The 27,846-nt window shown below is 39.0% G+C and overlaps 2 protein-coding genes across 8 annotated transcripts in view; both read left to right on the top strand.

The window, feature by feature from the left end:
- Window positions 1-3,365: 3,365 nt before the first annotated feature.
- ARHGAP11A (Rho GTPase activating protein 11A) lies at window positions 3,366-15,616 on the top strand. Of its 2 annotated transcripts, XM_014891248.2 has the most exons (12): window positions 3,366-3,494; window positions 5,864-5,934; window positions 6,246-6,342; window positions 6,850-7,100; window positions 7,565-7,725; window positions 7,834-7,980; window positions 8,995-9,069; window positions 9,723-9,890; window positions 11,094-11,229; window positions 11,529-11,637; window positions 12,427-12,574; window positions 12,963-15,616. In XM_014891248.2, the coding sequence occupies exons 1-12, from the start codon at window positions 3,369-3,371 to the stop codon at window positions 14,549-14,551; spliced, it is 3,078 nt and encodes a 1,025-aa protein (XP_014746734.2). In that variant the 5' UTR covers window positions 3,366-3,368; the 3' UTR covers window positions 14,552-15,616. The 2 variants fall into 2 exon arrangements, with proteins under 2 accessions (XP_014746734.2, XP_014746735.2); XM_014891249.2 differs by lacking the exon at window positions 8,995-9,069.
- A 1,254-nt stretch (window positions 15,617-16,870) lies between these two features.
- The window catches only part of SCG5 (secretogranin V), a 29,344-nt gene continuing 18,368 nt past the window's right edge, over window positions 16,871-27,846 (top strand). Inside the window, exons 1-2 of one of the 6 annotated variants that reach the window (XM_088167203.1) lie at window positions 16,871-17,060; window positions 18,422-18,654. In XM_088167203.1, the coding sequence (XP_088023329.1) occupies window positions 18,441-18,654 (214 nt within the window). In that variant the 5' untranslated portion in view covers window positions 16,871-17,060; window positions 18,422-18,440. Of the gene's footprint in view, window positions 17,061-17,175; window positions 17,778-18,421; window positions 18,655-27,846 lie in introns of those variants that run through there. The other 5 variants (XM_014891245.2, XM_088167204.1, XM_088167206.1 and 2 more) reach the window with 5 other exon arrangements.

Here is a 27,846-nt window from a genome sequence, read left to right as displayed (position 1 = left end):
TAGTCAGACTCTGATGACATCAATGCATGAACCTCTCTTGTGCAGCTACTTCTCAGAGTTTCTCCTGAATGGTACAGCCTGGCTTTCTCCTCACATGGTCTTTACTTTTCATAATCTGCCCTTATGGTCATTCTTCCCTCAGCTTGCCTGTTGAAGGAGTAAGACAAAAGAAGTCCTTGTACTGCTAGAATGTTGGATATTTACACTTCCTCCCACTGAGTTCTGAGTTTGTTCAGGGAGGGGTACTTTGGAGTAAGGTCTGCTTTTCATACTCATGTTACCCTGCTCTTAGGAGTGGCTTGGTTTTGCTTCCTCTGGCTGATTTTCTGGTAGATTTGACCATTAACTGTTCTGAGTGGTTACTGAAATGAGATTATTAGTATGCATTTGACTTCTCTTTCAAAGCTGTCATTTCTATAGTAGCTTCCAAAACTCACATAATACCATGCTAAATGTAGGCGCTGATGTTCTGTTTTTTTCTTCCAAAATGTAAACATATCCCTATATATGAATAATGAAAAAGGTGTCTGTGTGTGGACACAAACATTTATGTATAACAAGCAAAAAGGAGTGTAAGCCTGGCCCACCTGATGATGAAAGAGAATGATATAATTTACTTCACTCAGGACATGATTTCACCCATAGCTGCATAAAATTAGAACCATTTAAAATTCTGGCATGTCAATTCTGAGACAACTTGGGGCAGTGGGAAGGTAAGTGGAAGATGCCTCTCCTGGCTTAGGACAAATTTTTGGGAGGAAATTTCTGAAGTGGTCTCCTCTAGAAAGCAAATTCAAGTGGCCCCTCTGCCAACTGGTTCAGGAAAGATTTCCTTGGAGAAAAGTGGAAAAAACTGTTTATTTAACAAGCAAAGTACTACAAACATGGAAAAATGAATAATATTAAACAATGGAACCTTTTATTGTTCTGAAGAGGTGGCAAATGCAGAGAGAGAGTCCTTTCCGTGGGGTGTAGCTTGGCTAGCTCAATCTCTTATCAGTCCCTCCTGTGCTGGAAAATGCCACATCATGGCCCTGGATGGTCCAGAGCAAGTTTGAACAGTTCCAGGAAAAAAGACATAGTCTTGGGAAAACTTTCCTTGCTGCAACTTATGAGGAAAGCCAGCGAAAAAACAAAGGAAAACTCCCTTTTTCTCTCCCTGTCCCTCAGGTGTCCGTGCTGCAGACAGCATTCACCAAGAGAGAGCTGAAACTCTTATTTTTATATTTCTGAATACAGCCACCTCAGACATTCAACTGCTTCTCCTTCTCCCTACTCTTTGCCCTCAAATCTAGTTTTAAAAGCAAAGAACTCAATATCCAGCATAAGCAGAACAGATGATTGGAGATACAAGCATCATAAAGTCACCCCAGGACAATGCTAAATAGCTGTTTAATTTTCCTAACTCGATTTCAAATGGGTGTAATAGATTTGAGATGGGATGCTACAACTGGTTGCAAAACTATAGTTTTTATTTTCAAAGTAATTTTTCCTGCTCCAGTCTCTACCTGCAAATAAAACAGAAACATGCTAAAATAGTTACCTAAAGAATATTAAAATATTCAACAAATGATGTTGACAAAATTTGGATAATACTGTCACTTTAAATATCTCCTGCAACAGGTAAAAAAATTACCCACACCATGTTCTTTAAGTAAAAAAAATGCAGTACATACTATCATAATGTGTTTCTTCTTAAGTGAATACTGAAGAGAAAATACTCAATATGAAAAGTTCTGATGTATTAATCCAGTTATAGCTCCCTCTTGTGTAATTCATCATTACTACAGAAAACTAAGTTGGAATAGAGATCGTTTAAATTAAATTTTATGGTAGCTATTTACTTGATTCTTTTCTTTTTCTGATATTTAGAGAAATTTAGTGATATTTTAGGGTTGAAATTTTGTATTTTCATGCCATTTCAATGCCAGAACAGATAATAATACTTACAGTAAGGTTACGCTAAAACCACATTTAGAAGAATATTACCTTTGTATAATGACATGATTTTGACATCCATAGTCAAAATTATTGGGGTTTACTTAAGAAAATTTGTATTTAATCTGCTTTTTATTACTGCTGCTAAGTCTTTCTTCTATACTATTTATTAGAGGCGTTTTTTCCGTTTACATTTTGCTGACATTTGGAAAAAATCTAGCTATTCTCTTTTTATCCTCTAGTTTTTGTGTCCCTAAGTGCTCAGAGCACTGTAAGGAGCTTGTTGTCATTCTGTGTCTAAGCGTTGTGGCAATCTTAGTGTTTCTCTCAATGAAGTAAGAATTGCTTTAGAACTAATACCAGAATACTTGTAAAGGAAAAGCTGGAAAGCTTATTTTTGGTACAGAGCTTTTTTCTGACTACAGGGAAAGATTCCATTTGTTTAACTGTAGCGTTGTTGGCACTTGAAGAGTTACTTCGGAATAGGAAAAAAAAAAGCTCAAAAAACAAACAAAACCCCCCAAAAAACCAAACCAAAAAGCACTAAGGAAAAAAGGAAGCATTTCTTCCCATAATGACAGAGTACAAAGCCCAAAATGCCTCTGCTGCAGGAGGTATCTGAGTTCACTGTACGGAACCGCAAGGGGACCCAAACTTAGAAATTACCAGCCTAACTCGGAGCTAATGGCTCAAGTGCCGCTTAAATAGCGGAGTGTGGCTTTGTCAGCAGAAAATGATGGAAATAATGGATCACCTCGGGCAGACCTGCACAGAGCCCAGGGGAAAGCAACGTCCATGACGGAAACAGATGGGAAAAACCTCGGCGTTTTTCCTGCGCCAATACACGACATTCCCTGGCCACTAGGTACGGTGGAAGAGTCCAGTTTACCATCAAAATTGCGGCGGACAGCTGTTTTTATTTGAAACTTATTTTCAGAGAAAGAGACATGTATTTCTAAGAGACCACTAACTGAACCATGGCCAAACTCGGAACCGCTGGTCTGACACTTGTAGGGGCAAGGGGCGGGCAAGTGTTGGGGATGAGAGGGTATGGGACGGAGGGATTGAGGGCATATGGGATAGACGGAGACGTAGGAATGGTAGATGAAGCGGATGGAGAGATCAGACCCCTCGCACTGTTCCGCCCCTCCTTAGGCATCCAGCGCGATCGCCTGCGGGTGGCACGCGGGGGCCTTGGCTGGGTAAGCCGAGAGGCGGCGCACGGAGGCAGGCGCGGTGGGGCAGCCCCGCGTGGCCGTTGGGCGGTCGGGGCCTGATTTCGAACGGCGAACGGCCCAATCAGAGGCGCGGGCGGGGCCGCGCGCTGGGTTTGAGCCGGGCGGTGAGCGGCGCCGCGATGGCGCCCAGCGGGGTCTAAGGGGCGCGGGGCCAGGCCGGGGGAGAGAGGGTGGGGGGTGCAAGGTGCAGGGATGGCGGAGCAGAGGCGGAGGCTGGTGCGGTTGGCGGTGCTGGAGGAGCTCCGGGCTTCGTACGGGATCAAGGTGAAGAGCGGGAGCTGCCTGGCGGTGGCCAAGGCGCCGGGAGCAGCGGCGGAGGTGAGCGGGACGGGGAAGCTCAAGGGGCTCCGCTTCCCGGGCCTGGCAGAGCCAAGGCTCACACGGGTCCACGGGCTGGTCCTGTCGCCGGGAGCGCTGGTTCCGACAGCAGTGCTGTTCCTGTAATGCAGCGGCTCCCGCTAGCCCCTAACAGGGGGGTATCACCTCCTGTAATGGGGAATAGAGCTTTTTTCCCCCTTTCCTTCAGCGTGCAAGCTCTCCAGGGGGCCGTTATATAGCTGTGTTATGATTCAGGAAGGTGATGGCTCAGTGGCGCTGGATGCCCCCGCCCCCGGCAGTTTGGCACTCGCGTGTTGCCGGGCAGGCCAGATGGCGAAGGGGATGTGTTCCTCTTTTGTCCGTGGGCTTGCTGGCCACTGAAACACGCACCCTCGCCTCTGATCCGTGCAAGAGCTTTATGTGCTTCACTGTGATTGATGTCACTCACCACGGAATTAAAATCTTAGTAATTGTACTATGTCTTGGAATATAGCTGCGGTGTTGTTTCTAAAAGCTGTGTGTCTTTTACTTAATTTCTTAGGTTTTTTGGGGAATTTTGAGTGGCTTTATTTGCATGGTTTCTTAATATAAGGCATGACTAAGTATTTTGGCACAGACAGCTCTTGCCTTGGTTTGCCAGTGGTCCAGGAATGAAATCTCTCCCATTACCTTAAATACCTATTTTGAAGCTGATGAAGGAAAAAAGTGTTTTCTGTCTCAGGACTCTTATTTAAAACCGAACTATTATAGTGGATGCCAGCACTGAGGTCCGTTTCAGAGCACTGATCTTCTGGTAGACTCTTTAATTTATAAAGTGTGGACCACGGTCAAGTCCTCAACAAGATCTCTGTGCAACTGGTCTGGCACAGAGCTGAACATCCTCAGACTGAGCTTTCTGTAAGGCTGAGAAGATATTATACCATGCTGCAGTAATCCTTGGCCAATACAAATCGAGGAAGTTGGGAAGACATGCTGGAGTTGAGTTGTTTGGAAAGGGAGAAGGCAAAAGTAAAGTTAGAATTAGTTTTCTTCTCCTTGTCAATATCAAGCATATGGTTCTAGACTTTGCCATTTGAAGAAAAGCTAATAAAAACTGTGAACAATATATGCGTGTCTTGATAAAAGATGTGTGCATGACTGTCTGTAGTGCTTAAATTGTATGCAAGGAAGAAAATGTGAACTTAACTAGTGAGCAAGGTAGGTAAAGCTGCAGAATAACATTTGTTTTGACAAGGGATGCCTTTTTTACGTTATGAAGGAACAAACATAATTTTATTAGCTTTATTATTTATTAATAAGAAATTAAATCACAACTTCTGACACATCAAACAAAACCTAGTGAAGTCAGCATATCACTTAGGAATTTTAAATGTTGAATTCCAAACCACTGGATTTTTCTCGTTTGTAATCTTATACATACAGAAAAAACGTTCTCTCTTGGAGTTAATTTTTTTTTTTGTAGTTTTAGTAGCAACCTTGAACACAATGACAGATGTGTTGCTTCTCTTTCCTGACGGTATTATGTTTGTTTTCTGTAGGACAGATTAGATTGGGTCTAATGGGTTAGTTACTGATTAACAGTTTTGTAACATGGACAGCACGTTGAATTTCAGCTATGAATGACTAAGAGTTTGCATTCAGCTCTAAGAACAAGTTGGGCATGATCCCAGTTCTCTTCTGGTTGGGAGAGGGACTGGCTTGCATGTTCTGTAAACATGAATATTAAAAAATAAAGTAGAAGTTGTAGGATGTAGAAGTTGTTGATGCTGTAGGTGAACATCAGTAGTAATGACTGATGGGACTTAACTTATTTTCTAATATGTAACCTACTCTAATGTCTTGCTCTAAGGCAGTAGAGATCAGTTTTTTTAAGAAGAAATGCTAAATATGAGGTTCAGAACAGTTGTCTAGATTGTTCTATTGAGTTTAATCCTTCCAAAAAAAATCAATGTGGTGTGTCTGAGATGAATAAATATTTATTTCAATTGTCTTGTTTTGATTTTTAAGAAGAATAGGATCTAGTCAATTTGAAAAAATAAGGTGAGATTCCAAAACAATCTGGTTAATATCCTTACTGATTTGTGAGTCCTATAAGAAAACTAACTTCTTGTAAAATAAGAAGTGTAAGACATACTGCAGAAAAGCTTTCTACTGTTTCACAATCATCTAGGGTGTTATCAGCATAGTTTTAGATCTCTGGAGATGGCAGTGATTTTCCAGACAATAGCTCTTATCCATCTTATCTTTAAGACTTTGTTTTTTGCCTTAACCTCCCCTTATGTCTCCTTCTGGAATGTGTGCTTCTTTGTAATATGTAGTTGATAATTATATCAACTTTCGAATGACATGATTTGAATTTTGCATTTCAGGGTAAAATCTTTGGAATATCTTTTCATGCGTTGCCACAATCACTTGTGCCAGAATATGGTTATGTTCCAAGGTAAATTACAATGTGTTTTTAGATTTTGTGCTTACTTTACTCTCTTTATGGTATTGAACACTTGTCAGAAGAAGGAATGTTATATTTGTTCCATGCCTGCTAGAGCTTCTGGGGCATATAAGAGTAGTTCCAGGCAGAAAAGGAGGGATGCGGGAGTTACAGTGAATTCAGTTGTATTTCTTTATTCTCTTGTCATTGAGGGAAATTATTCTATATATTAAGTTTTACAAACAATAGTGAAATAGCTTTTTGTGGAAAAAAACCCAAGCTTTATTCTGAGCATCAGAACTATGTTACTCTTCTTTCCTCAGCTTTCTTGTTGATACATGTGCATATTTGGAAGAACATGTTCATACTGAGGGACTCTTCAGAAAGTCTGGATCTCTTGTTCGCTTAAAAGCTTTAAAGGTATTCTCTAAAGTGGCTCTTTCTTAATAAGCTGCGTTTCACTTGAGCATATTTTAATTTTTGAACTCTTTTCAGTCATATTCAAGTTTTAACACTGGAAGTAGATTGGTAACATTACCTGCCCTAGAAATGATAGGAGATCTAGCCCAGAAGCTGACAGGTTTCCCCCTTCTTTTTTTCTTCTTTTAAATATTTTGCCTTCTAGGTGATGAGAATAGTTTAAGACTGAACAAACTTATTAGCAATTGTGCACGCTATGAGGATGTTTGTTTAACAGTGTTCTTCTGGTGGAGGGAAGATGGGAAACCTCTAAATTAATGCACGTGGTCTGACAACCTTGCCTGTGTCTCACTGTAGATAATGTAGTTGGGTTAAACATGACAAGGCTGAAACTAACAATGGGAAAGATACGACTGTTGTGTCACGGGCTAGAGCATTACTGCCTAAATGTAGAAGTCTGACAGTATGTTGAAGACTTTAAATTGTGTTTCTTATGAAAAATTTCAGAGTAAACTGGATCAAGGTGAAAACTGCCTCTCAGCTGCACTGCCGTGTGATGTTGCAGGGCTTCTCAAACAGTTCTTTAGAGAGCTGCCAGAACCCATCCTCCCACCTCACCTGCAGGAAGGTCTATTCAAAGCTCAGCAGCTTGGGAATGAGAAGAAAACTGCAACCATGTTGCTGTCGTGTTTGATGGCTGACAGAACAATTGCAGCTTTGAGATATTTTTTCAACTTTCTGAGAACTGTGTCCTTAAGGTCAGTGTAAAGGGTGTGTAAACAGCTCTGGATTCCTTTAACCACTTCTCTGTCCAGGCAAGTGCTGTAACTTTCTGTGAGTGGTTTGCCATTTTAAACTTCCATATATGCAGATACTTACTAAATTCAGTCCTAGGCTTTTAGTTCATAAATCCAAGGTTTTCTTTATGAAAAATTAATTAATGGAGACATGACTTTGTTCAAACTTTGTGCAGCAGAATTAGCATAATTTGATACCTTGCATTCCCTAAAACTGAGGGGAACTATAACTTCTTGATTTCAATAACATAGTTGTGCAGTTATGTGGCCTGGAATGCATAAATCTGTACGTTCATCTTGTTATGTAAGCACTTCAGTGAATGAGTCTGTTTTTGTTTTTTTTAATTGCACTTGTCTTATTTAGTCTTTTCTTTTTCCATGCTTCCGTTCTGATAATTTAAATTAAAAAACCTTTTTTTGTTAAGATCCAGTGAAAACAGAATGGATAGCAGTAATCTGGCAGTGATTTTTGCTCCCAACCTCTTGCACTCGAACGAAAATGAAAGGATGTCCACTAGTACAGAAAAAAAAATTCGCTTGCAAGCTGCTGTCGTGGAAACACTTATTGACCATGCAGCAGAAATCGGTAAGATGATAAATGCTTATCAGTGTGTCTCGATGCACCAACCTATGTACAGCTTTTCTTTTCAACTTTTAAGAATGATTACAAAAGAGTACTTCTCGACTATTCCAGGACAAGTACCAGAATTTATCTTGGAGAAGATTCCTTCAATGTTAGGTGTTGATGTCTTTCAATCTACTCCCTCACTGTGCGGCCACGAAGACAGTGAAAATGAGTCTCCCAGTGACTGTAAGAGGAGGAGGCACCGAAGTGTTGGGGGTAGGTATGTTTTATGAAAATTCCAAAACCAGAACTGAGACTTCAGGTAGTCTGATCCTAACCACTTGCTTCTTTCACAAGCAGAACAGATGTCTTCAAAATGGTTTGGTTTGATTTGCAAAATCTGTATAAGACTTCAGTAGTAACATTATTGTATGTTTACTCAGTTGTCTACTGTTGTCTACTAAAGAAGCTATTTTGGATTTGTGTTGCCAGATTGATATTCTGGCTTTTTGTTGAGTCGACTTCAGATCCTGTTGCAGAAGGCTGAAGGGTTTGTTGTTGCTAATTTTGAAATGGTGCTTTTATATATACTTGGAGCAGTCAGGTCATGAGAAAGCAGGGATGCAAATGGCAAGTGGGCTTTGAATTAGAGTAGCTAATTTGTGTTTTGAAGGGTAAATCTGAATTGGATATTATTGGATAGTGTATGCTCTGGCGTCATGGATCTGGGATTTTGGGCGAGTTTTTTTCAGTTTTCAATAGGGCTGAGTTGGATTTTTTGCCAGATATGGACAATCGAATGGTGCATTCTCAGTTCCATACTCTCTTAGAGGAAATACTATGGAACGTGTATGCTTGACTTCATTCAAATCCACTGCAAAGAGATTTTTTATGTATTGCTATAAAAACATAGGTATTTATTTAGCTCATGTACCTGGAGTATTAAACCTGACAGTAGTTGAAATTAAGGCTGTATGATTGTATGTTTAGCCATGGCATGTTTTTTTGTGTATTGTACTTCTCTGTTCTGTTTGTTTGTTGGATTTTTTGTTTGGATTTTTACAATAATTGTTATTTTGAGGAAAGATTTTTTTCAGCTGTTATGAAAGCAATAAAAACTATATTGGTGGGAAGATCTGGGTTATGATATTCTGTACATAAAACAACCATTTAAACTGATTTACTCTTTTTTGTCACTGAAAAAAAAAAGTTGAGTTAAACTTGAGTTGAAAACAGAGCAAGACAAGCTTCCCATTTAAATTTGATTGCTTGGTGTGTCTTGCATTTCAGATATTGTTAGTGGAGCATTGAATAAATTTAAATCTAACAGAACACCCTCCACTACTCCTCAACAAGACAGAAGCGGTAGGTATTGGTGTATTTGTACTGAGTAAAGCCCATGCAGTATCTTCTGGATTTGTTAATTATATTCAACAATTTTTTAAACTAAAGAATTAGAACTTAGTTGAAGGAAAGTGATTAAATATAAAGTGTTTATAACTGAATATAGATACATATTTATTGAGGATACTGCATTTACTGTAATTCTTGGAGCAGCTACAATCACTGCAGTAGAGGGCTGTGTGGTTTAGCTCTGTGGGGATAACCCAACCAAACTTATGCTTTTTAGCTAATGAACCACTAAGGCTTCAGTGCAGTAGTGCAGCATTTTATCTTTAGAATGAATCTGCGAGGACTAAAATTCTTTCATGCTTACAGTCTCTAAATCTTATGGAAGATAACTGTACATTTACTTCCTGCTAATACCTATATTGTTTCATTGATGTGTGGGTTTGGATTTTCCTTTCTGGTACTCTAAACTTGCAAAAAAACCAACAAAATAAAAAACCAAACCCTAAGCTATACTGAATTGCTTTGCTTGTTCAAAATGCATGCACTTTGACTAAGCTTTTGCAACAAGTTTTTTCAGAGTTAGAACACCCCAAAACAACTGTTCACTTTATTAAATTCTCCAACTTTTACGCTATTACTGCAAATTTGATTTTTCTTAATTTCAGTCCTTTCATCAGCGACTCCGGTGGTTCTTACTCCAAGCACCAAGCGTAAACTTCCAGCTGATTGCTCTCAGGGCTTGTCCAGCAAGAAGAGACGATCTTTTAAACATAGTTTTGCCTTTGAGTTTTTACCAAGTAGCATATTTAACAGCAGCTCAACACCAGCATCAGGTACAGTGCCATCACTTTTTCCTTGCTGCTTGAAGTGGTTGTTGTTGGCTTTTAATTTAAGAGTGGAGCCGTTTGTTCTTATTAGACAGTCATTGATGCCTGTTGCTGAAAGTATTCCTTGCACTGCTTCCCCATCTTGGTAAATTGTGTATGTTTACGTCTATTGGTGATTCGTGATACATGGATTGAGCAAAAGCCAAATTCTTTCTTGGTTTTTGTTCTATTGATCTCTCATACTTGCAGTCCTCATGTCCTTTCGCCTTTTTTACTTCTTATGTATTACTCAGGTTATACTCCGGTTTCTTTCTTGGTGCACAAATCCATGAAGACTGCCCATGCATCCAACCTTTTGAAAGCTATAGTCTTCTGTCTTGGAAATGCTTAAATAGCTGATCTTAGCTCTATGTGAAATGTAATTGTTGCTTGTATCCTATCTTGTCTTTCCTCTAGATGCTACATCTCAAAACTCTAGAGAAAATTGTACTTTTGTTTGACAATACTTTAGTACCACTCTATTCTACCTAGAGTGCTTCCAACCATCAGGCTATTCTGAAAATCCTGTTTTATATTTATTTGGTTCTTTCATGTGCTGCTGACTGAAGTTAGAGTGGAAGGATATTTCTAAACTGGCTGTTTTGCTTGATTATTTTTTTTCTCCTCAAATGAGTGTTATAAAACTTAGTGCTTTTCTTATTAAATTATTTCTGTTCTCCATGAAATTGTTGTTTGTATGGATAAGCAAACCAAAGCAATGACATTTTATAAAGATAGCAGTGATGCATGTGTTTCATAAAATGTCCAGTAGTAAAAAAAAGTAACTCTTCTTCATTGTTACTTTAGCTGTTCTGGCTAGGTAGGTAAAAAAAGCACACTGCATATAATAATGAGACTGTCTCATTTTTCTTCTTGAGCTTTTAAATTTGAGGAACTGATCTGATTATAATAATGTGGAAACTTTTATTTGAGGTAGTGTTATCAGTGGCATGTAATTAATTGCATTTCAGCCACTTTTGCAGATGCTACAAGCAACAGTTTTGTTTAATTTTAAAGTGGAAGTCAAAGTAATTTCAAGCCAGCACTCTACAAAATAAGCAAAAAATTGTGCTGTTGAAGAACCTGTTCTTTATTGTGTTGACTCCTAAGTCTTTATCTGAAAAAATGTGACTATTTTAAGTTCATATAAATATAATTTTGTCCCTGTAGTTCAGTTTGAAGCAAGTCCTTGTGTGTGTCTTGAGTCATCACAAACCTCACTATCTCCCTCTACCATGGGTGAAAATCATGTGTCCAGTACGGGGAATAGAAGAAGTAAAAGACTTGCAAGCAAAAAACTATACAGGTAATTTACTCTCAAAACCTAAAGATAAATTGGGAAGATGTGTCCTTGAATAATGACCTCAATCTGTCTCTAAAATTACTGATTTTGGTAAATTTTTATAGTAATCTTAAAACCAGTGTTGCAAAACTGAGGTCGAAACAAAATAAGATCTGGTATAATAGCTTTCTGTGCCCATAAAAAAAGGTGGGCAAGAAGGCAATAAAATTAATAAAACTAGAGGAAATAACTGTAAATAAATGTCAGGATGTTTTCATTGCCATCCTAAAGAGTTTATGTCCCTTCTTCTCTTGTCCTTCCAGGGCTGAATCAGGAAAGACTGGTTGTTTTTCTCCAAAGATAAGCAGAAAAGAAATGGTTCGTAGGTCTTTACGCTTGAAATTTGGTTTGGGGAAAAGCAACAGAGAAATGGTAAGTACCCAGTCCTCTCTTTAGACTGCAGCCTTTAATCCAAAGTTTGGGGCACTGCTTTTCAGGAGTAGGAAGGATGTATTTTGTAATGGAGGGATCCCAGTGTTAATTGAACCTGCTTGCTGTCAAGTACAAGAAACTAGAGGTTTATTTGCATAGCAGTAACTGATGAGCTTGTTTTTGCTGGCATGGGCAAGGTGCCGAGGGAAGGAGCACCTGACCTGAATTGACCAAGGAGCAATTCCATGCCATGTAATGTTAAGCTCACCAGTAAAAACTGGGATGGGGATAATTTATGGAAAGTAGCCACTGCTCAGAGGCTTGCTGAGAATTGGTCTGATGGTTGTAAGTGATGACCTTTGCATCATGTATGAGTTTGGGTTTTTTCATATGTGGGGTATGTGTCCCTTTTCGTTTTCATCTTTCCAATTCTCTCCCTCATCCTGTTGGGGAATGGGGAAATTGAGCATGTGGCTGGATGGGAGCTTGCCTACTTGTTGGCATCAGCTCACCATGGTTGTGATCAGTGGGTCTCAGTTCCTGAGTGGAGTGTCTGCCCTGGCAGAGCCTGTGCACATAGTCACTCTGTTCACACTGTGATCAAGTCTACCTGAATGCAGGGAGGCTGTTCCCCACCTAAGTCTGCAGAAAATCGAGGCAAGAGGAAGTATGGCCAAGAAAAGTCTGCTGTGGCTGATTTGTGTAGTGGTTTCCTGAAGCTTCCTCTGTAAATGAGATTCCAAATTACAAGTTTATATAAAAGCAATTAACACTTTTTGTTTGTTCAAGAATATTGTATCAGGATGTGCAGCTGGCAGTAGATCAGAAAATATTGGAAGGCGTCTTGCAAGTCAGCAAGCTTTGGAAAGCAGAACTGAATGTGCAAAAAGAGATGTACTCTTCAGCCCATATGTCACTGAAAAATTCCCTAAGAAAGGTAATTGCCTAACCAAATGTATTACGTGGGGAAAACTTTTTTTTTTTTTACTTTGCAAAAGCAACTTTGTACACAAAAGTATGAAAGCAATTGGAATAAAAGTATGCTTCTAACTTCAGTCAAAAGTCACTTGAATGTTAATGGCTTCTTGGGAAAAAGAATTGGTTTAGAACAAGTTTGTTGTGTTTCTAGTGTAAGTTAGTAGCTCTCTTAGTTAAATGAGAGGAACTATTTCACTTATAACTTTTTTTACATTTCTGAAATCTAAGGGTGTAATGGCATCTTTAAATTCAGTGCTGCTTTGATAATTATTTTTTAGTAAGAATTTTGTCTATAGAAATTAAAATCACAATAAATTATTCTTAAACACTGTGGTGTTTATTTTAAGGTTCAAGGAATGTAAGCAAGTCAGAAGAAAGCTTACTAACTCCAAAATGTCACAATAAGGTAGTTCACCGAATGTCCTGGGATAGTCCAGCTGTTATGGATTCTCAGGTGATCAGCAAGAATGAGCAAATTCTGCCTGGACACTCTGAAATGGGAGTCAGCTCTTCAGAATCTGATTTGATATTTGGAAAGTCACCAGTTACTCCAGATGAATTCAAATCTGCAACTGTAAGCAAGCAAGACAACAACTTGGAACTTGTGCTTTGTGAAGATGAAAGTAATTCAACTACAGAAACATTACTGAAAGTTAAGCAAGCCTTCTCTGCATCTGGGAGCATTCTCCACAATTTGATAGGTGATAAAAAATCATCCCTCTCAGGTGTAGCAAGTGAAATATTAAATGAAACTCCGTGTCCCTCAGGGCTCGGTTCAGCGAAAGAAGTGTTAGTAGAAGAAGTTTCTGAAAATCCAGCAAATGTAAAATCCGGAGAGCTGTTGCACCAATTTAGTCAATCTGATGATGATGATAAACAGCAATCAAGAAAAGAGGAAATTGACATTTTGGAGAAAAGAAGCTTCAAAGCTTCTATTGAGATTGAACTTCAGGTCCCAAAACCAGATATAAAAAAACTAAAAGAACTTCCTATGCCTCAAGTACTAGCCGAGGAAGAGACGTTTGCTGTTGAGAACAATTCAACAAAAGATGACTTACACAAATCAGATTTCTCTGGAAGAAAAGAGGAAATAGAATTAACACACTTGCAAACAGCTGAAAACTGCATGGTAAAGTGCTGTAATTTGGAAGAGGGTACTGGTAAACCTTCTGTGGCAGGACAGTTGCCTACTTCACAGTTGCCTAAATTACAAAAAGAAATGACCCACCAATACTTGAAAGCTGAAAATTCAGATAAAGTTTTAACTAAAACATCAACTGTTTCTGACCATGGGAAGGTTTTTGACCACATACAGTGGTTCAATCAGCTCTCATTAAATGATCCAAATTCTACAATCAAACCTAAACCACCTCTGAAGTTTCAACGTACTCCAGTTAGACAGTCTGTAAGAAGAATGAATTCTCTTTTGGAGGCTAACAGACAATCTGCAAGCTCTCAGATGGTTAAGTCAAGTGATGTTGGTTCACCACTTGTTAAATCTTTGAGCTGTGATTCTTCCCTATTCCCCTGCACAGAAAAACCCTCCAAGAATTCCCTGCTTTTGCCACGCAGGAGTGAAAGCACACGTGACAGAATTTCTGTAGCTCATAAGCAGCTAGACTTAACATCCAAATCATGTTGCAGGCCATTAAATCCATCAGACAAGCCTGACATTTCTGTCAGAACTGTTGGAATCCATGAACAAAAAGCAACTGTTCATCCACCAAAGTCTGTTCTAGAAGATCTAACCAATCATGAAATGGTTAAATCCAGTTTGAAAGTTAATGCAAATATAAATATTCCAGGTGCTGCCCCAGAAAAATCTATGATCACAAGAAGTGCTTCAGGAAAGGAAAGAGTTCGTTATAGAGGCTCTCCAAAGAATCCAATATCTGAAGTAAAACTGCTACCAGCTGCAAAGCCAGTTGACTTATAAAATGTGATGGCTAAATGGGTTCTTTGTAACTTGGTTAACCTTTGGAAAAATCTAAATTTGTATTTTTTTTCTATCTCTTTTTATTTGTAATTTTTCATTTGTTTAAAGTGAATGAGTTGTGAAGATGTACAAATAGCAGTTTGTTTCATGTTGAGGTTTTCTTCTTTTGCTGAAACTTCTGTAAATGCTAGTCAGTTCAACTAAATTAATTTGATTTATAAAACAAATAATCGGTTAATCTGTAAATAATCTAACACAAATGTTTGTGTTAGATCTCAAGTTTTGATTATCTCAGCTTCTAAAAACATGCTGCATCTCCCAAAACTGTTCTTGCAGTATTTAGACTAAGCATCAAGTTCAAAAACAATTCCTCAAATATTTAAAACAAATTTAACAGACATATGAAAGGAAGTGCTTTGATGCTATTAGTAGTTAAATTTATTTACTTTTTAGTTTTAAGTGTATTGTAGCACCCCTTGATACTACTAAGTTGAACCTCATACGAGCTGTATTTCTTTTGAGGCAATTTTTTTTTGTTGGAGTAAATTTGGAGTGCATTTTCCTTGTTGAGTAGGTAAATGTCACAATATAATCCATGTGTGCACACACACTGGAGAATTATTAGAACACATGAAAAACAAATGTGCAGTTTATTCAAGAATTGTAAAGTCTTAAAACTTTATCCAGTGTTGTGTTCTGCAGTAGGTACCAAGTATTTTCAGTTATGAAATGTTTTATCTTAACATGAGAGGGGAGTTTTAATTTATTTTTAGAGCTGTAGAATTATGTTAACTAAGTGGTGCAGAAGCTGGGTTTAGATGCTGTAAGTTTTGCAAGAGACAAATGTAAGAAGCCATAGTGTGTTAAAAGTTGATTTGCACAACCAAATGTTTACATCTTTTGAAATGAAAACTGTTCGTCTGTCATCAGTTGTAAAATTATTTAAGAGTAAACACTTGAAACAGTTCATTAGCTTTTTGTATGTGTGAATTGCTTATTGGCAAAATGTTAGACCTGAAGCACTGGATACTTTTGGTTTTAATAAAACCATTGTTTATTCCCTTTTCTGAGTTTGTTCTTTTATAATGACTTGGAAAGTTAGATTATGCTGTTACACGCAGACTGTAGACTCCAAAATTAGTAAGTCTGAAAATACTGAAGCCAGAAGTAAATCTGTTCTGGCTGTCCTTTTTATTCATCTTAGCTATGTGTTGCTAATTCTCACAACTATCAAAAGGCATGATGCAGCATAGTTTATCAGCAGTAGTCTTCTGAACTTCTTAAAAGGGTATGTTAATCAAAAGAATAGATATTTTTCCTTTCTCCTTCCCCGTGTATCCACCAAATTGCAAGTGGAATTGGTTCAGCTCCTTGATCTTTGGAAACTTCCTGCCTCTTGCTACACTACTGTAAAGCCCAATACCAGGGAGCCAGCTATGAGGAGATCTTAATCATCTTGCTTGGTGTTATGGTTAAGAATAGGAACCTTTGGTTTCATGAGGGAAAGGAGTGAATCTCTCAGTTCACCGCCATCCAAGGAGGAAGCTGCTTCTCTTGGCAGCATGCTCCTACCCTATGCCTTTAGCTGGTGCTGGCAGATCCCTCAATAGGCTAAGCAGGCACCAGAGCACCATGTTTTGGATCATCTCACTGAGGTAAGTGAGGATCAGCAAAACAACTTGCAGCTGTCATGACTAGTGCAAGGAGGTAGGAGCTGGAAATAGGACAGAAGGAGATAAAGGCAGTGTCAGGAAGAAGATGAGGTCTGACTCCTGTAATAGTGAGGTGTCACACTGATTTTTGTTTAGAAGACTAAGACTTGAGGTTGTCAAAGCTGTATTAGCATTCAAAATATTTGGTACATATTAACAACGTGTCCTATGTGGAGCAGTAAGCTACATTTGATCACCTATGCAAGCTAGTCTTGAAACATCTCGGCTTAGGGGGAATTTGATAGGGCCCTGACAAAGAAACCTATAGCAGAAAAAAATTATTAAAGTTTAGGTTTGTTTTTAGAGGTTTTGCAGAACAGTTAGGACATGCATCCCTTTATATAAAGTTGATTATGTTTTGCAGAAACACTAGATGCCAAGTGGAAGTTCCTGTTGCTTAATCCTGCAAGTTACAGCTTGCATAATGTACCAGAGGCCAGCAAAAAGAGTAATCTACACGTGCAAGTGTAGTTCATGTGACTGTTGTGGCTTATGGGCTATAATCTCAGAGGTTTTCTGTGGACAGCTATACTAAACTGGCATGTGATATATTCCTGTCAGTAGCAGTGAAGGTATGATACATAAGGTAACCTTTAGAAGCTACCGTTTTGCCTAGTGCTGTGTTAGAGGCGAGACTTCATTTAGCAAGATATTTTTTGTAGTTATCTTCTTGATAACCTCGGCTCTGGGTGATGTCTCTGGATTTGCTTAATCTGGAGCCATTTACCTGCAAGTCCTTGGAGATGGCTGCCGTGTTGCTACCCTGTAAAGCTGCAGTTAGGTAACGCTATCATCCTGTAAGTAATCATATTATTCGAAATAGAAATCACAGCAGGAAGATGGATACTCTCCTAGGAATATGTAATACCTTATTTCTGTCACCATTAACGCATCAAAACCCTTCAGTTATTTTTAGACTGCGAAGCGAGAAAAGGAGGTTTTTAGCATCCCCCGAGCTTTGTGTGTGGGTGGGACAGAGCCCCGCGGGAGCTCCTGGCCGTGGCTGCGGCGCACGGAGGATGCGCGGCCGCGGAGCCGCCGCCCCCGCAGAGCCGCGCCGGGAGCGGGAGCGGGAGGTGAGCGGCGGCTCCGCGCTGCTGCTGCTGCCCGGGGCACCGGGGAAGGGACGGGATCGCGGCGCTGCGGGAGGAGGGCGGCGGGGACGTTCTGAGAAAGGCAGATTCTTTTTTTTCCCATCGAGACGGAGACTGCAGAGGCCGCAGGAGCGGAGGAGCGCGGTGCGGTGGGGTGGGAATATTCCCAGCATGGGGGGTTCAGCCATTTTTGTCTCAAAGACGTTTCCAGGTGCCGCGCCGGCGGCTGGAGCATCTTTAAACGTCTGGCGTGAAGAATCAGGCAGCTGTGCGTGTGTTAAGGAAGACAAGGGGAACTCGAGGAGGATTTGTTTATCCAGGAGACTGGAAGTGATGCATTCTAATTAGTCTCTGATGTCAGGGGGAAGGGAGCTTTTAGAAAACAAGCTTTCTGATTAAAATTCAGCCTGTCAGAGGACTGTAAGTGGTACTTGCTCGTTGTGGTTTGTTGTTGTTGTTGGCTTTTGCGGGTTTTTTCCTAATTAAACTACACTGTGCAGCCATTTAGTGGAAGGGATTCAAGGAAAACAAATGAAGCCTATTTGCTTCAGGTGGGAAAGACGGTGCCTATGAAGTCGGAAGCCTTTTGTCTTAAGGTGCAAACAAAATATATGCAGGTTGTTCGGCATTTTCTTATTATTGATTTTTCAGGCAATGCAAGAACAGAGCCTGGAAAATACAGTTCCTGGATGAAGAGTTCTTGATTTTTAGACCAGAGCTTTATAAATAGCATAATAAACATGGAGGGAGTGGAGGGGTGGATGGTGTAGTGGATGACGTATTCTCATCAAATGAAAACGTGAATTCATTTTGTTTGATTAATGTTATCAGAAAAAGCAAATCAGCAAATCGATTTCTGTAGTTTGCTGCGTAATATTTCTTCTAGAAGAGAAGAGCATATCCACCCTATTCCCCCACCCAATTTCCAGCTGGCTAGACTTCCAGCTGCCCTAGAACCCGTGGCAGTAAAGTCCAATAGTGGGATCAGATATTATTTCTACCACAACTATAGGACTTTTTTCCCCCCGCTATAATTTATAATCAAATTCCTTTCTTTTTGACAGGATAAGAGTGGCTGCCACTATGATTACTACCTTGCTTTGCAACATGATATTTCTGCTGGCATTTGGATTGGCTTCAGCTTTTAGTCACAGCCCCAGGACACCTGACAGGGTTACTGAAGCAGATATTCAGAGGCTCCTCCATGGGGTTATGGAGCAATTGGGCATTGCCAGACCCCGGGTAGAATACCCAGCACACCAAGCTACGAATCTTGTTGGTCCACAGAGCATTGAAGGTAGTTAATTTATATTTTGAGTTATGATTAATTTATTAGTATGCTTTGGTAATATATTTTTTTTAATCCATACAGAAAGAATATCATGAGCTTAAAGTCACAGATTTCTTCACTATGTTGTTGCTTGATTTTTGTTTTAAAATCACCATCCATCTTCCATAATGTAATGTTTTGGCAGAAGTAGTGGGGGTTTTTTAATGTACAGGCTTTGCTGATAAAATTATGTTGTCATGATACTGTCTGATCTCTAGTGCCTCAAAACAATGGGTTTGCTAAATTATTCCTGAATATTGTGTATAAATATATTACATATATATTTCACATGAAACAAATATTATCTATAGAGCCCAAATTCCATGGATTTTTAGAAACATTTGCAAACCAGAAGGAGTTAAGTGTTTGTGGTGCCGTGTGAGATAAAGGGATAAATCTTACACTGCTCATCTCCCTGTGTCCACAAGTAGCACCTCAAAACCATGTTGCAGGGATGAACTTCAGGTTTTTTTGGCCAGTACCTCTGATCTCACACTGTGTAAGTTTTCCTTGCAATCAGTCTTTTACAGCTATGTAAATAATTTGAAATATCTGGCTCAAATATAAGGATATTGGGATAATGTTTCAGTGTGTTGCTATTTTAACTGAACAAACCAGCTCTTCTTTTGGCATGACAGCAAGAGGTTGAAGGTATGAAACTCCAAATATTATTGTTTATGTGTGAACATCAAAACAGGGCAGAAGCCCTCAACCTTCCTCTCAGAATTAAATCAATCTGACACAGTGCAGTAAGAACCCACAGTTTGTAAGTTTATGTTCTCTATTTTTTCCTCATTCTGATCTGCAGACTGTCCTAGAAAACAGATACAATTGCTTTAATGGAGGCTGAGGAGAGGATTAAAGCTGAATAGGCATTTCTACCAGATAATTGCAGACCTAAGTTCATGTATTTTCCAAAGAAATTTTGATGGATACATGTTTTTGCAAACTTAAATAACAGAGACTAAGTTTAAAGAGTGTAATTTGGGCTGTACCCTTTTCTCCTTTATGAATGTTCATACATAGAGAAATTGGGAGAGATGGTAAAGTGAGTAATTTTACTCTCATTTTCTCTTTTCTCTAGCTATTTTTTTTTAAAGAGAAACCTTAGAAAATACAAGCAAGTCTGAATTTCTGGCAAATATTTAATCTCATCTGTTTTATGTTCTACTTTCTAATTACAGTGTTAGCAAAATCAGACTATGTATCTCTTTGTATAAGTATCCAAGGTTTTCTAGTGTTTATGAGACTGAAGTAATGCTAGTTTTCCAGTCATCTGTACAGTCTTCCACAAAGAGCAGGTTAGAGAAACATTTTTTGTTTCTCCTTTAAAAAAAATCCATCTGTTTATGTAACAGAGTAAAACTGGAAAGTGATAAATCCAGTTGATTTAAAATGGTCTTGTGGGTTGAATGCTATCAGTCAGTGTAGAAATAGGCAAGCAAATCAGACCTGTGTATCAAATGTTGCTTTTTATAGTGTTCTGTGGTGAGTTTTTCACGTAGTAATCATTTACTCTTTCTTTGGTTTCTTGTGGTGATGTGTGGCTATCTATAGATAGATATGTCTAAATGTATCTGATTAGAAACTTCAATCTAAGAAAATGTTCTTTGCAGTTTCAAGGTTAATGTGGTCTTACATCACTGACCACAATATTTTCTCATACTACTTTTTTTTAAAAGTACATATAATTCAGTGAATTTTCACCATTAATCTGTTTTTAAATACAGCCATGATTTATAGGATTGCTAATCCATCAAAATTTGCATTTAATTCTAAAAAATAAATAAAACATATTTTTAAATAACGTCAGTACAAGGTTTCACATTTTGAAGAATTCACCTGTGGACTTTCCATAACATATTCACACTGTTATCACTGGCTAATAATTCCACGTGCAAGTGCTTAAAAAATTCTACATGATAATAGAAAGGAAAACTAAGGTGGAAGGAAAGAAAGAGGTTTTAGAATTATTAGAATGTGTCACAGCAAAAGAGAGTTTTCATCAGAAATGCCATAGCAAAGTGGTAATTCACTAACTACTCTTCTGAACTACTCTTCTGTCTTCATTGGGATTTTTTGCATGGAAATGATGGACAGTGAAGTATGAAATGCTTATTATTTATCAGAAACTCTGAGCTGTCAGAAGTGTTGACTTCTAAGCACTTTTCAGACTGCACGTTTCAGTGACAATGTAAAAATTTTAAAACCAGCTTCATTCATGCCTGCATTCTCATCATTAAGGCCCTGACTGCTCTGGGGTGCATTTGTTTTTCATTTTGACTGCATTTGACTGGATGCTGCATCTCAGCATAAAAACAACCCTCTATCAATAAGACCTTAATAAATTTAGTATGTTCCTACAGAAAATTGTTTTACTTAACAAAAGGTTTTTGCCAGAAATAGCCCCAGCAGCACAGACCTGCAGCAGTGGTGATAGCTGTCCTTGCCATCAGCTTCAGCTGAGCCACAGCTCCAGAGGTGCCACTGACTTTGAAAAAGCCAAGACTTCACCCATTGTATGTGTGCACTTGCAAGCAACATACTGTCAGGAAAAATTAATTTTTGGGCTTTGGAATTTGGAAACAAATTGAGGCTGCCATAATATAAACAAGTTTACTCTAGCAATCTGATTATAATGAAATGTTTGCAAATTTGAGTGATTATTATAATAACACTTTCCATGTTATTAGTATTTCTATGAATAAGAGCTTAATAATTTAATAAGCAACAAAAATATTATTGCTGCTAGTTCACAAGCAAATTTCATGATCCTGCTCATTTTCTATCTCGGCTTTCTAATTTTTTCCTGTTTTTAATTACTCTATTTTGACTTAAAATGCTAAAATAACAAAGGTTGGATGTGTTGCAAGGAACTATACATGATCATTCCCATATTTACCTTCACACCCACCCTATCCCTTCCCCCCCAGAAAAGTTTAGGGCTTACTTGGCTGTGGAAATGCAGTCACAAACATATTCTATGCCAAAGAAAACTATAAACAGGACAATTTTCAGAAAATATATTTAGTAGCATATGATCCCTTTTTGAAGTGACCACATGGTTTTCTTGTTGATGGATTAAAAAAAAATTACAGCCTGCTAATTGAAAGAAATTTCTCTCTTTTCTTGTGTTGAAATCTATAAACGCATGTTTGTTTGAGTTTTTTTGTTTTGTTTTTTTTTTTTATCTTCTCCTTAACTCTGTACTTGTCAATTTAGTGTTACTTCTGGTCAGGCTGCTAAAATAGGAGTAGTGTCTAGAAAATGCCCTGATTCCAAAAAGTAATAAACTAGTATTATCTAGTCTAATTTCTCTCATAATATTCACTCTCCTTTTTAATTCATCTTATCAGAAAGCTATATTGGGGTCACTTAGCAGCATCTATAAAAAGACTGGCAAACAGAAAACCAAAATAGGAATTTTTAATGAGTAGCTGTGTTTCTGTACTTACTGTTCAGCTTAGCACTAAAATACTCTGCAAACCTTACTGTAGAAAGCTTTCTACAGATAATGGGGCTGCATCTATGTTAAAAGAGAACAAAAGAATAAAATAAAGAAATGCATTCAAATTTCAAAAAACATAGAAATTAATTTTTCTGTCTGGCAGGGCATTTATGAAGTAAGAGACCACGCTTTTTTTTCTTTCCTTGCATGCTTACAGTTTTGTGCCAATATTTAAGGGGTTTTCTTGTTTGTTTGTTATTGTTTGGTTTTCAGTTGTTTTCCTTTTTCTGGGGAGTGGAAGGGAATAAGCCTATAATGTAAATTTCAGGCCTATTATACCCTGCATAGGGCAACAGTAAAAATCTCGCTTAAACACATGGGGGCACCAGTAGCTCATCTTGAGCAGTTTAGAGCCCTTAACTTCATAATGGGAAATGTGAAGTCTCATTTTCCTTTTGCAAATATTGCCTACCATAAATTCAGAAAGCCTCTTGTGTGGTTTGTTTGTTTGTGTTTGATTTAGTTGTTTTTATTTCTTAAAACCCCTTCAAACAAAATGATTATTGCTAAAGGTGCTGGCATGACAGCCCAGAGTTAGAAGTCTTCAGTGTGCAGAAGAGGCATAATGCTGTCACCCTCAGTGACAACATTTAATTAAATCTCTTTAAGTCTCTTAAATTGTGATTGTTTGTAGGTATAAGGAAATCTAAAAAATGCAGTGCCTCTTAGGGAGGCTTTAGATTCTCCTGCAGAGACTCCTGATAGCTACTGGAAACAGGCTGGGGTTTATTTGATTATTTTGAATGGAAATAAGTTTATTGTTTTAGAAAAATGTAGTTACTGTTTGTCAGATTGAGATGATGAAATTCAAGAGTCTGGAACATTATGCAAATATGTCTACTAAGAACTGGTAGTTAATGGCTTGTCAGCATGGATTCTGTTGAAATAACTCTTTACATCAAACCTACTGCCCATAAAATTATGCAGATTACTCATGCATGTTAATAGTGTATATTTTGTTTACATTTTACTAATAAGAAAAGTAAAGATTTTCTTATTAGACAAGAAGTGCATTACTTTGCTGTCTGTCCTGTGTCATATCTACAAGACAGAGACTTGTTTCCTACAAGTCACAAGAACAGTGAAATCTTTGTATTTGAAAGTTGCAAAAACTTTTGCTGATGAATTCCCGGAGTGAAACCAGTGCAGAAATGACCTTTGCACTCATTCCCTGTCGGGCTAACGTGTGCTGTGCTTATACCCCCATCTATCTGGATTTCCTTGGGTGACTGCAGGTAATACTGGTGGGATATCTGGGGCTCAGCAAACACAGCACTGTGACTGCTGTGCCAGAGTCTGTGCCAGCACCCATGGGGAGCAGTGTCAGAATGTGGGGCTGGCTGCACAGGGCTGAGCTGGGGGAGACCTCCCACAGCCAGGGAGGCTGATTTGTTTCTTGTGGTTTCTGGGGTGCTTTTGGTTTTGTTTTTTTTTTTTTTTTTGAGTTGTCTAAATAGCCCAGAAAATATAATTTCAATATTTAATATGGACATCTCAAATTTTTAAGAGAAAATGAAAGTGGCAAACCTACAGGTTTTTTATAAATAAAATTTTTTGTACAACAATATAAAAATGTATAGATTTGATTAAAAATATCTATTTTCTTTGCATTTTATTCCACGAATTTTAGTGTTAATTGCAACCAGATTTTGAGTATCAGGTAGTGATGCATGTCATAAGAGAGGTGCCTTAGAATGCTAATTTCTGAATTTAAAAGCTGATGAGAATGCCAAATGATAGCAGTGGGTTACAGTGGATTTTCTTTATCTGAGTGATATGGCACAGGTCTGTGGAGAAACTGCCTGTAAAATCTTTATACATTTTATAACTAACTCCACAAACAGGAAAATGATAAGGTGGTGTGACTTTATTAAGGAAAGAATCTTTGAAATGTGGCCTGTGATATGCTTGATTCCATATGAATGATAAGCCATGAGCAGCAGTGAGGCACAGGAAAGCCAAGCTGGTGTTTGTGCTGCTGTCTGGGGGTCATACCAGGTTACCTCCTTGTGCTTCACAGCTTTCCCTCTCGAGGAGCAAGGGCAGTATCCAGCAAAGGCAGGAAGTGTTACCACTGTGAGCATTGGTGCCCCAGAGCTGCAGGGGGGGTGCAGGTGCTGCTCCTGTGTTCTCAGGGTGGCTGGGAACATCAGGGGAAACTCTCAAATCTAGGGCGCTTGTCAGAGAGGTCAGTCAGTGGAGAACACAAGAAGAAAAGAGTAATTTGTTAATCCCTGTTTCTCACTAGATCTCTGTTACTTGCAGGTGAATCTGACTGAGCAACTTATTTAGATTTGAGGCTTTGAAATATTCTCTTGAAACATCCTCCTTTTGTGATTGCAGGAGGGTGTGCAGGCATCACATACCTCTGCAGAGGAACTAAGAAAATAAAGTGACTCCAACTCTTAAAAGCTCCTGCTAATCACTGTTACGTGGTACAGACTACTGCTGCTATTCATAAAGTCATCTTTAAGAGATGCCACCAAAGGAGAAAGAGTCCCATCTCAAGCAGATTTTGGGAAAGAAAAGTGGCAGGTCTGTCGGGATTTACAATTTACAATTAAGTAGATTGTGATTACCCAAAGATAATTAATCCATTAGAATGGGATTTGTAGCCACAATTATTTTTTTGTACATCTTAGTAGAGGGAAAAATCCAATAGGAGATGTAAGAAACATGAAGAGGAGAGGGAATATGATAGCTTCTGTATTTTCTGATGCTTTATAGTAACTGTATTTTCTACTATTGGCAGAAGGTATAGAGAAATTGAATATGAATCTAAAATTCCATCTACCATTGGAATGTGGTCCCGAAGTATATTAGTGAAGATGGGCCAAATTATGATAAGCTCTTGTTTTCAAAGATTTTTTCCCTGCTTGTCTCTCATGTGGAGACTGAGGGGAGATCTCATTGCAGTTACAGATTCCTGTGGAGGGGAAGAGGAGGGGCAGGCACTGATTTTTCCTCTGTGGTGAGCAGTGTCAAGGCCCAAGGTAATGGCCTGAGGTTGTCAATAGCTTGGATATTAGGGAAAGGTTTTACACCCAGAGAGTGTTTGGGCACTGGAACAGGCTCCCCAGGGCAGTGATCACAGCCTGCCAAAGCTCAAGAAGGTTTTGAACAATGCTCTGGGACACATGGTGTGACTCTGGGGGATGGTGATGTGCAGAGCAAGGAGTTGGACTTGATGATCCCTGTGGGTCCCTTCCAACTCTACGTATTCTGTGAGCATACTAGGATTTACCTTTCTGCATTTGTTCTCAAAATCAGCTGCATTTCCCATGCTCCCACCTGAATTTTAAATTAACCTGCAGTAAGAAAATACTTTTAAGTTTACTTGGTTCTGTGGAGAGATATTTAGAGAAAGAAGAGACTCTTACTCTTCTTGATTTTGGTGTTGTGCCAGGAGATAGGATCTCTGGCACTCTCCAAAGGCTTCCAGAGCTTTTTTCCCTGTGCTGGCCATGGTGTGTGTGCTCAGCAGTGCTCTCAGCTGCAGGGATGAATGTTGCCAGCTAGCTGAAGGAGCTGGTTCTTCTCCCTGGGATGCTCTTACCCACCTGATCTTCATCTCCCCACTCTTTTGCATCTTCGTTGTGTGCCAGTGCTTTTTACCCAAACCTCATCTTAACTGGGGTGGTTTTGCATGGCAAGGCCTCTGCTTTTGGAGTTCTGAGGTAATACTGGCTCACCAGGGCAGAGGCTGGAGCCTTCTAGCTCAGCACTGGGAATGCTCACAAGGAGGTAGTTTGGGGCAGTTGGGAATTCTGCCTTGTAGCAGCTGTCAGATAGGCATGGGAAGGTTTTAAACCTGCTGGGTTGAACCAGCTGGGACTTTGAGCCATTTTCATGGAAAATGGAATTAATGAATATGAATGGGGAAATGAACATGAAAATTTTCCGAAGTTCAGTGGAGCAGTAGAGACAAAACATGGATGTTCTGGATGTTTCTGGTGCATCCAGGCTTCTTCACATTACAGGAGTGAAAGGAGTATTTTTTTCTGAATGTGTTGATGCTGATGGAGCATTTGGATTTCTCATGTGGGTGTTGAATAAAGTGCCAGTGAGTGAAGTATTCCAGTCTTTTGTTGGCACATTTACATTTATAGGATTGAAATAGTGTCCCATCCCTGGTGGGATAAAGGAGGTCACTGTTTTCCTTTCCAGTCCCTGTTTCCCAGAACCACATGCTGCACACATGGTCAGTAGGGAGGTGGTGCTGTGGCAGTGACAGGAGGGTGTGATTTGCTGGCTTTGGGTTTTTTTCCCCACTCTGCTGGTGTGTGGTGGCTGCAGGGCAGGGTGGCAGAGGGGCCCCTGGCTGTGTGCTGCACCATGCACTGTGTGTGTCAAAAGGGTCAGCTTGTCCACGTGGTGAAGTGCAAATGCCACTGCTCAGCTGAAGGACAAGCCACTATAGTCTATTAGAGGACTGTTCAACCAAGGCAGGCATAAGAGTTTGCTTTTTTTTTGCTTTGTCAGCAAGTGGGCTGCTGGAATTTTTTATTGTGTATACAATTTGAATAATAATGACATATAAGCTACTGTTATAAATTTATTGTGAGAGGCATGGGCATTACTTTGGTCCTAACTATTTCACAATAAGAGCCTTTAATATCCTAAATATTTGCACTGTTTGTAATTAAAATATTGGATAAAACAGAATTATTTGCTGAAAGCAAGGTCAGTAATTGTGTGATGTGTGTGCTTAAGGCTTTAGAAAAAATTGTCCCTCTGCAGAGAAATAGAAAATTAGTCTTTATAGTTTTAAGAAACTGTGTCATTAAGGAGAAGACAAGCTGACTCTGGAATCTGGGATGCCTGAGCATGTACAGCTGTAGTGTTTTTGTGTTTCTCAGGCATGCTCTTGAATGGTTAAGGAAGTTGGCTAGGTTTGCATTTTTCTATTCTTTGTTCTGCTATGCTTTTTCTTCTTCAGTATTCTCTTATTTAGCAGCTTCTGTGGAATAGACAAAATGTGATAATTCATAATTTTTTTCCGTTCTTCTCACTTCCTGTGCTTAATCAATTTCAGCAAGCAGGATAGGACTCTCTAGGATGAAGCTAGCACAATTATAATTACAGCATTGGGGCAGTAAAGCCTTTAGAAGTGTTAGAAAGGGCAAGGAGAATGTAAATGCATTTTCTGTATTCAGGATTTTTTGAGAGTTTACATGATGGATGGTCCTGCAGATAGTAGAAGAAAAGAAAAAGTTAGTTAGTGATGGTGTCCCAGTTTAACATATGAGAGCACTGAGAAGCATTCTGTCAAACCTGCCTTTGACTGGGAAGATGTTCCTTTTGAATGTGACAATGACACAGCAAAAGTAGATATGACAAGATTAATAGGGATGGAGGTGCAGGATAGTATGGGAAACTGACACTGTGAAAGATGTCTCTCTCATTTGTTGAGGAGACACTGTAAACAATCTTCAAGATTTTTTTCCCTGTGATAACAACAAATAATCCAGATTAACAAAAGATTTTGCAAAGTAGGAAGTATTGTATTACATCTCTGATTAATACATATTTGCTCCCTTATCCCATTGGGCCAATGGGATTAGCTGTATCAGGCTTCCCTTGCAGCTCATGGAGTTTGGAGCTTGCAGCTTGGAGTTTGTACTGGCCAAGATTAGAGGTGTGATTTTTGC

This window comes from Sturnus vulgaris, chromosome 6 (genome assembly GCF_052056855.1).
Source record: "Sturnus vulgaris isolate bStuVul1 chromosome 6, bStuVul1.hap1, whole genome shotgun sequence".
NCBI lineage: Eukaryota > Metazoa > Chordata > Aves > Passeriformes > Sturnidae > Sturnus > Sturnus vulgaris.
Note: the sequence above shows the minus strand (reverse complement) of the source record. Positions and strands in the feature narration are given on the sequence as shown.

What these genes read in the sequence shown, in the direction of transcription:
- ARHGAP11A (XM_014891248.2), top strand. Translation starts at nt 3,369, where the DNA reads ATGGCGGAGCAGAGGCGGAGGCTGGTGCGGTTGGCGGTGCTGGAGGAG. An exon ending in CGCCGGGAGCAGCGGCGGAG is followed by an intron (nt 3,495 to 5,863) that starts GTGAGCGGGACG and finishes TTTGCATTTCAG; the next exon opens with GGTAAAATCTTTGGAATATC. An exon ending in GGAAAAGCAACAGAGAAATG is followed by an intron (nt 11,638 to 12,426) that starts GTAAGTACCCAG and finishes TGTTTGTTCAAG; the next exon opens with AATATTGTATCAGGATGTGC.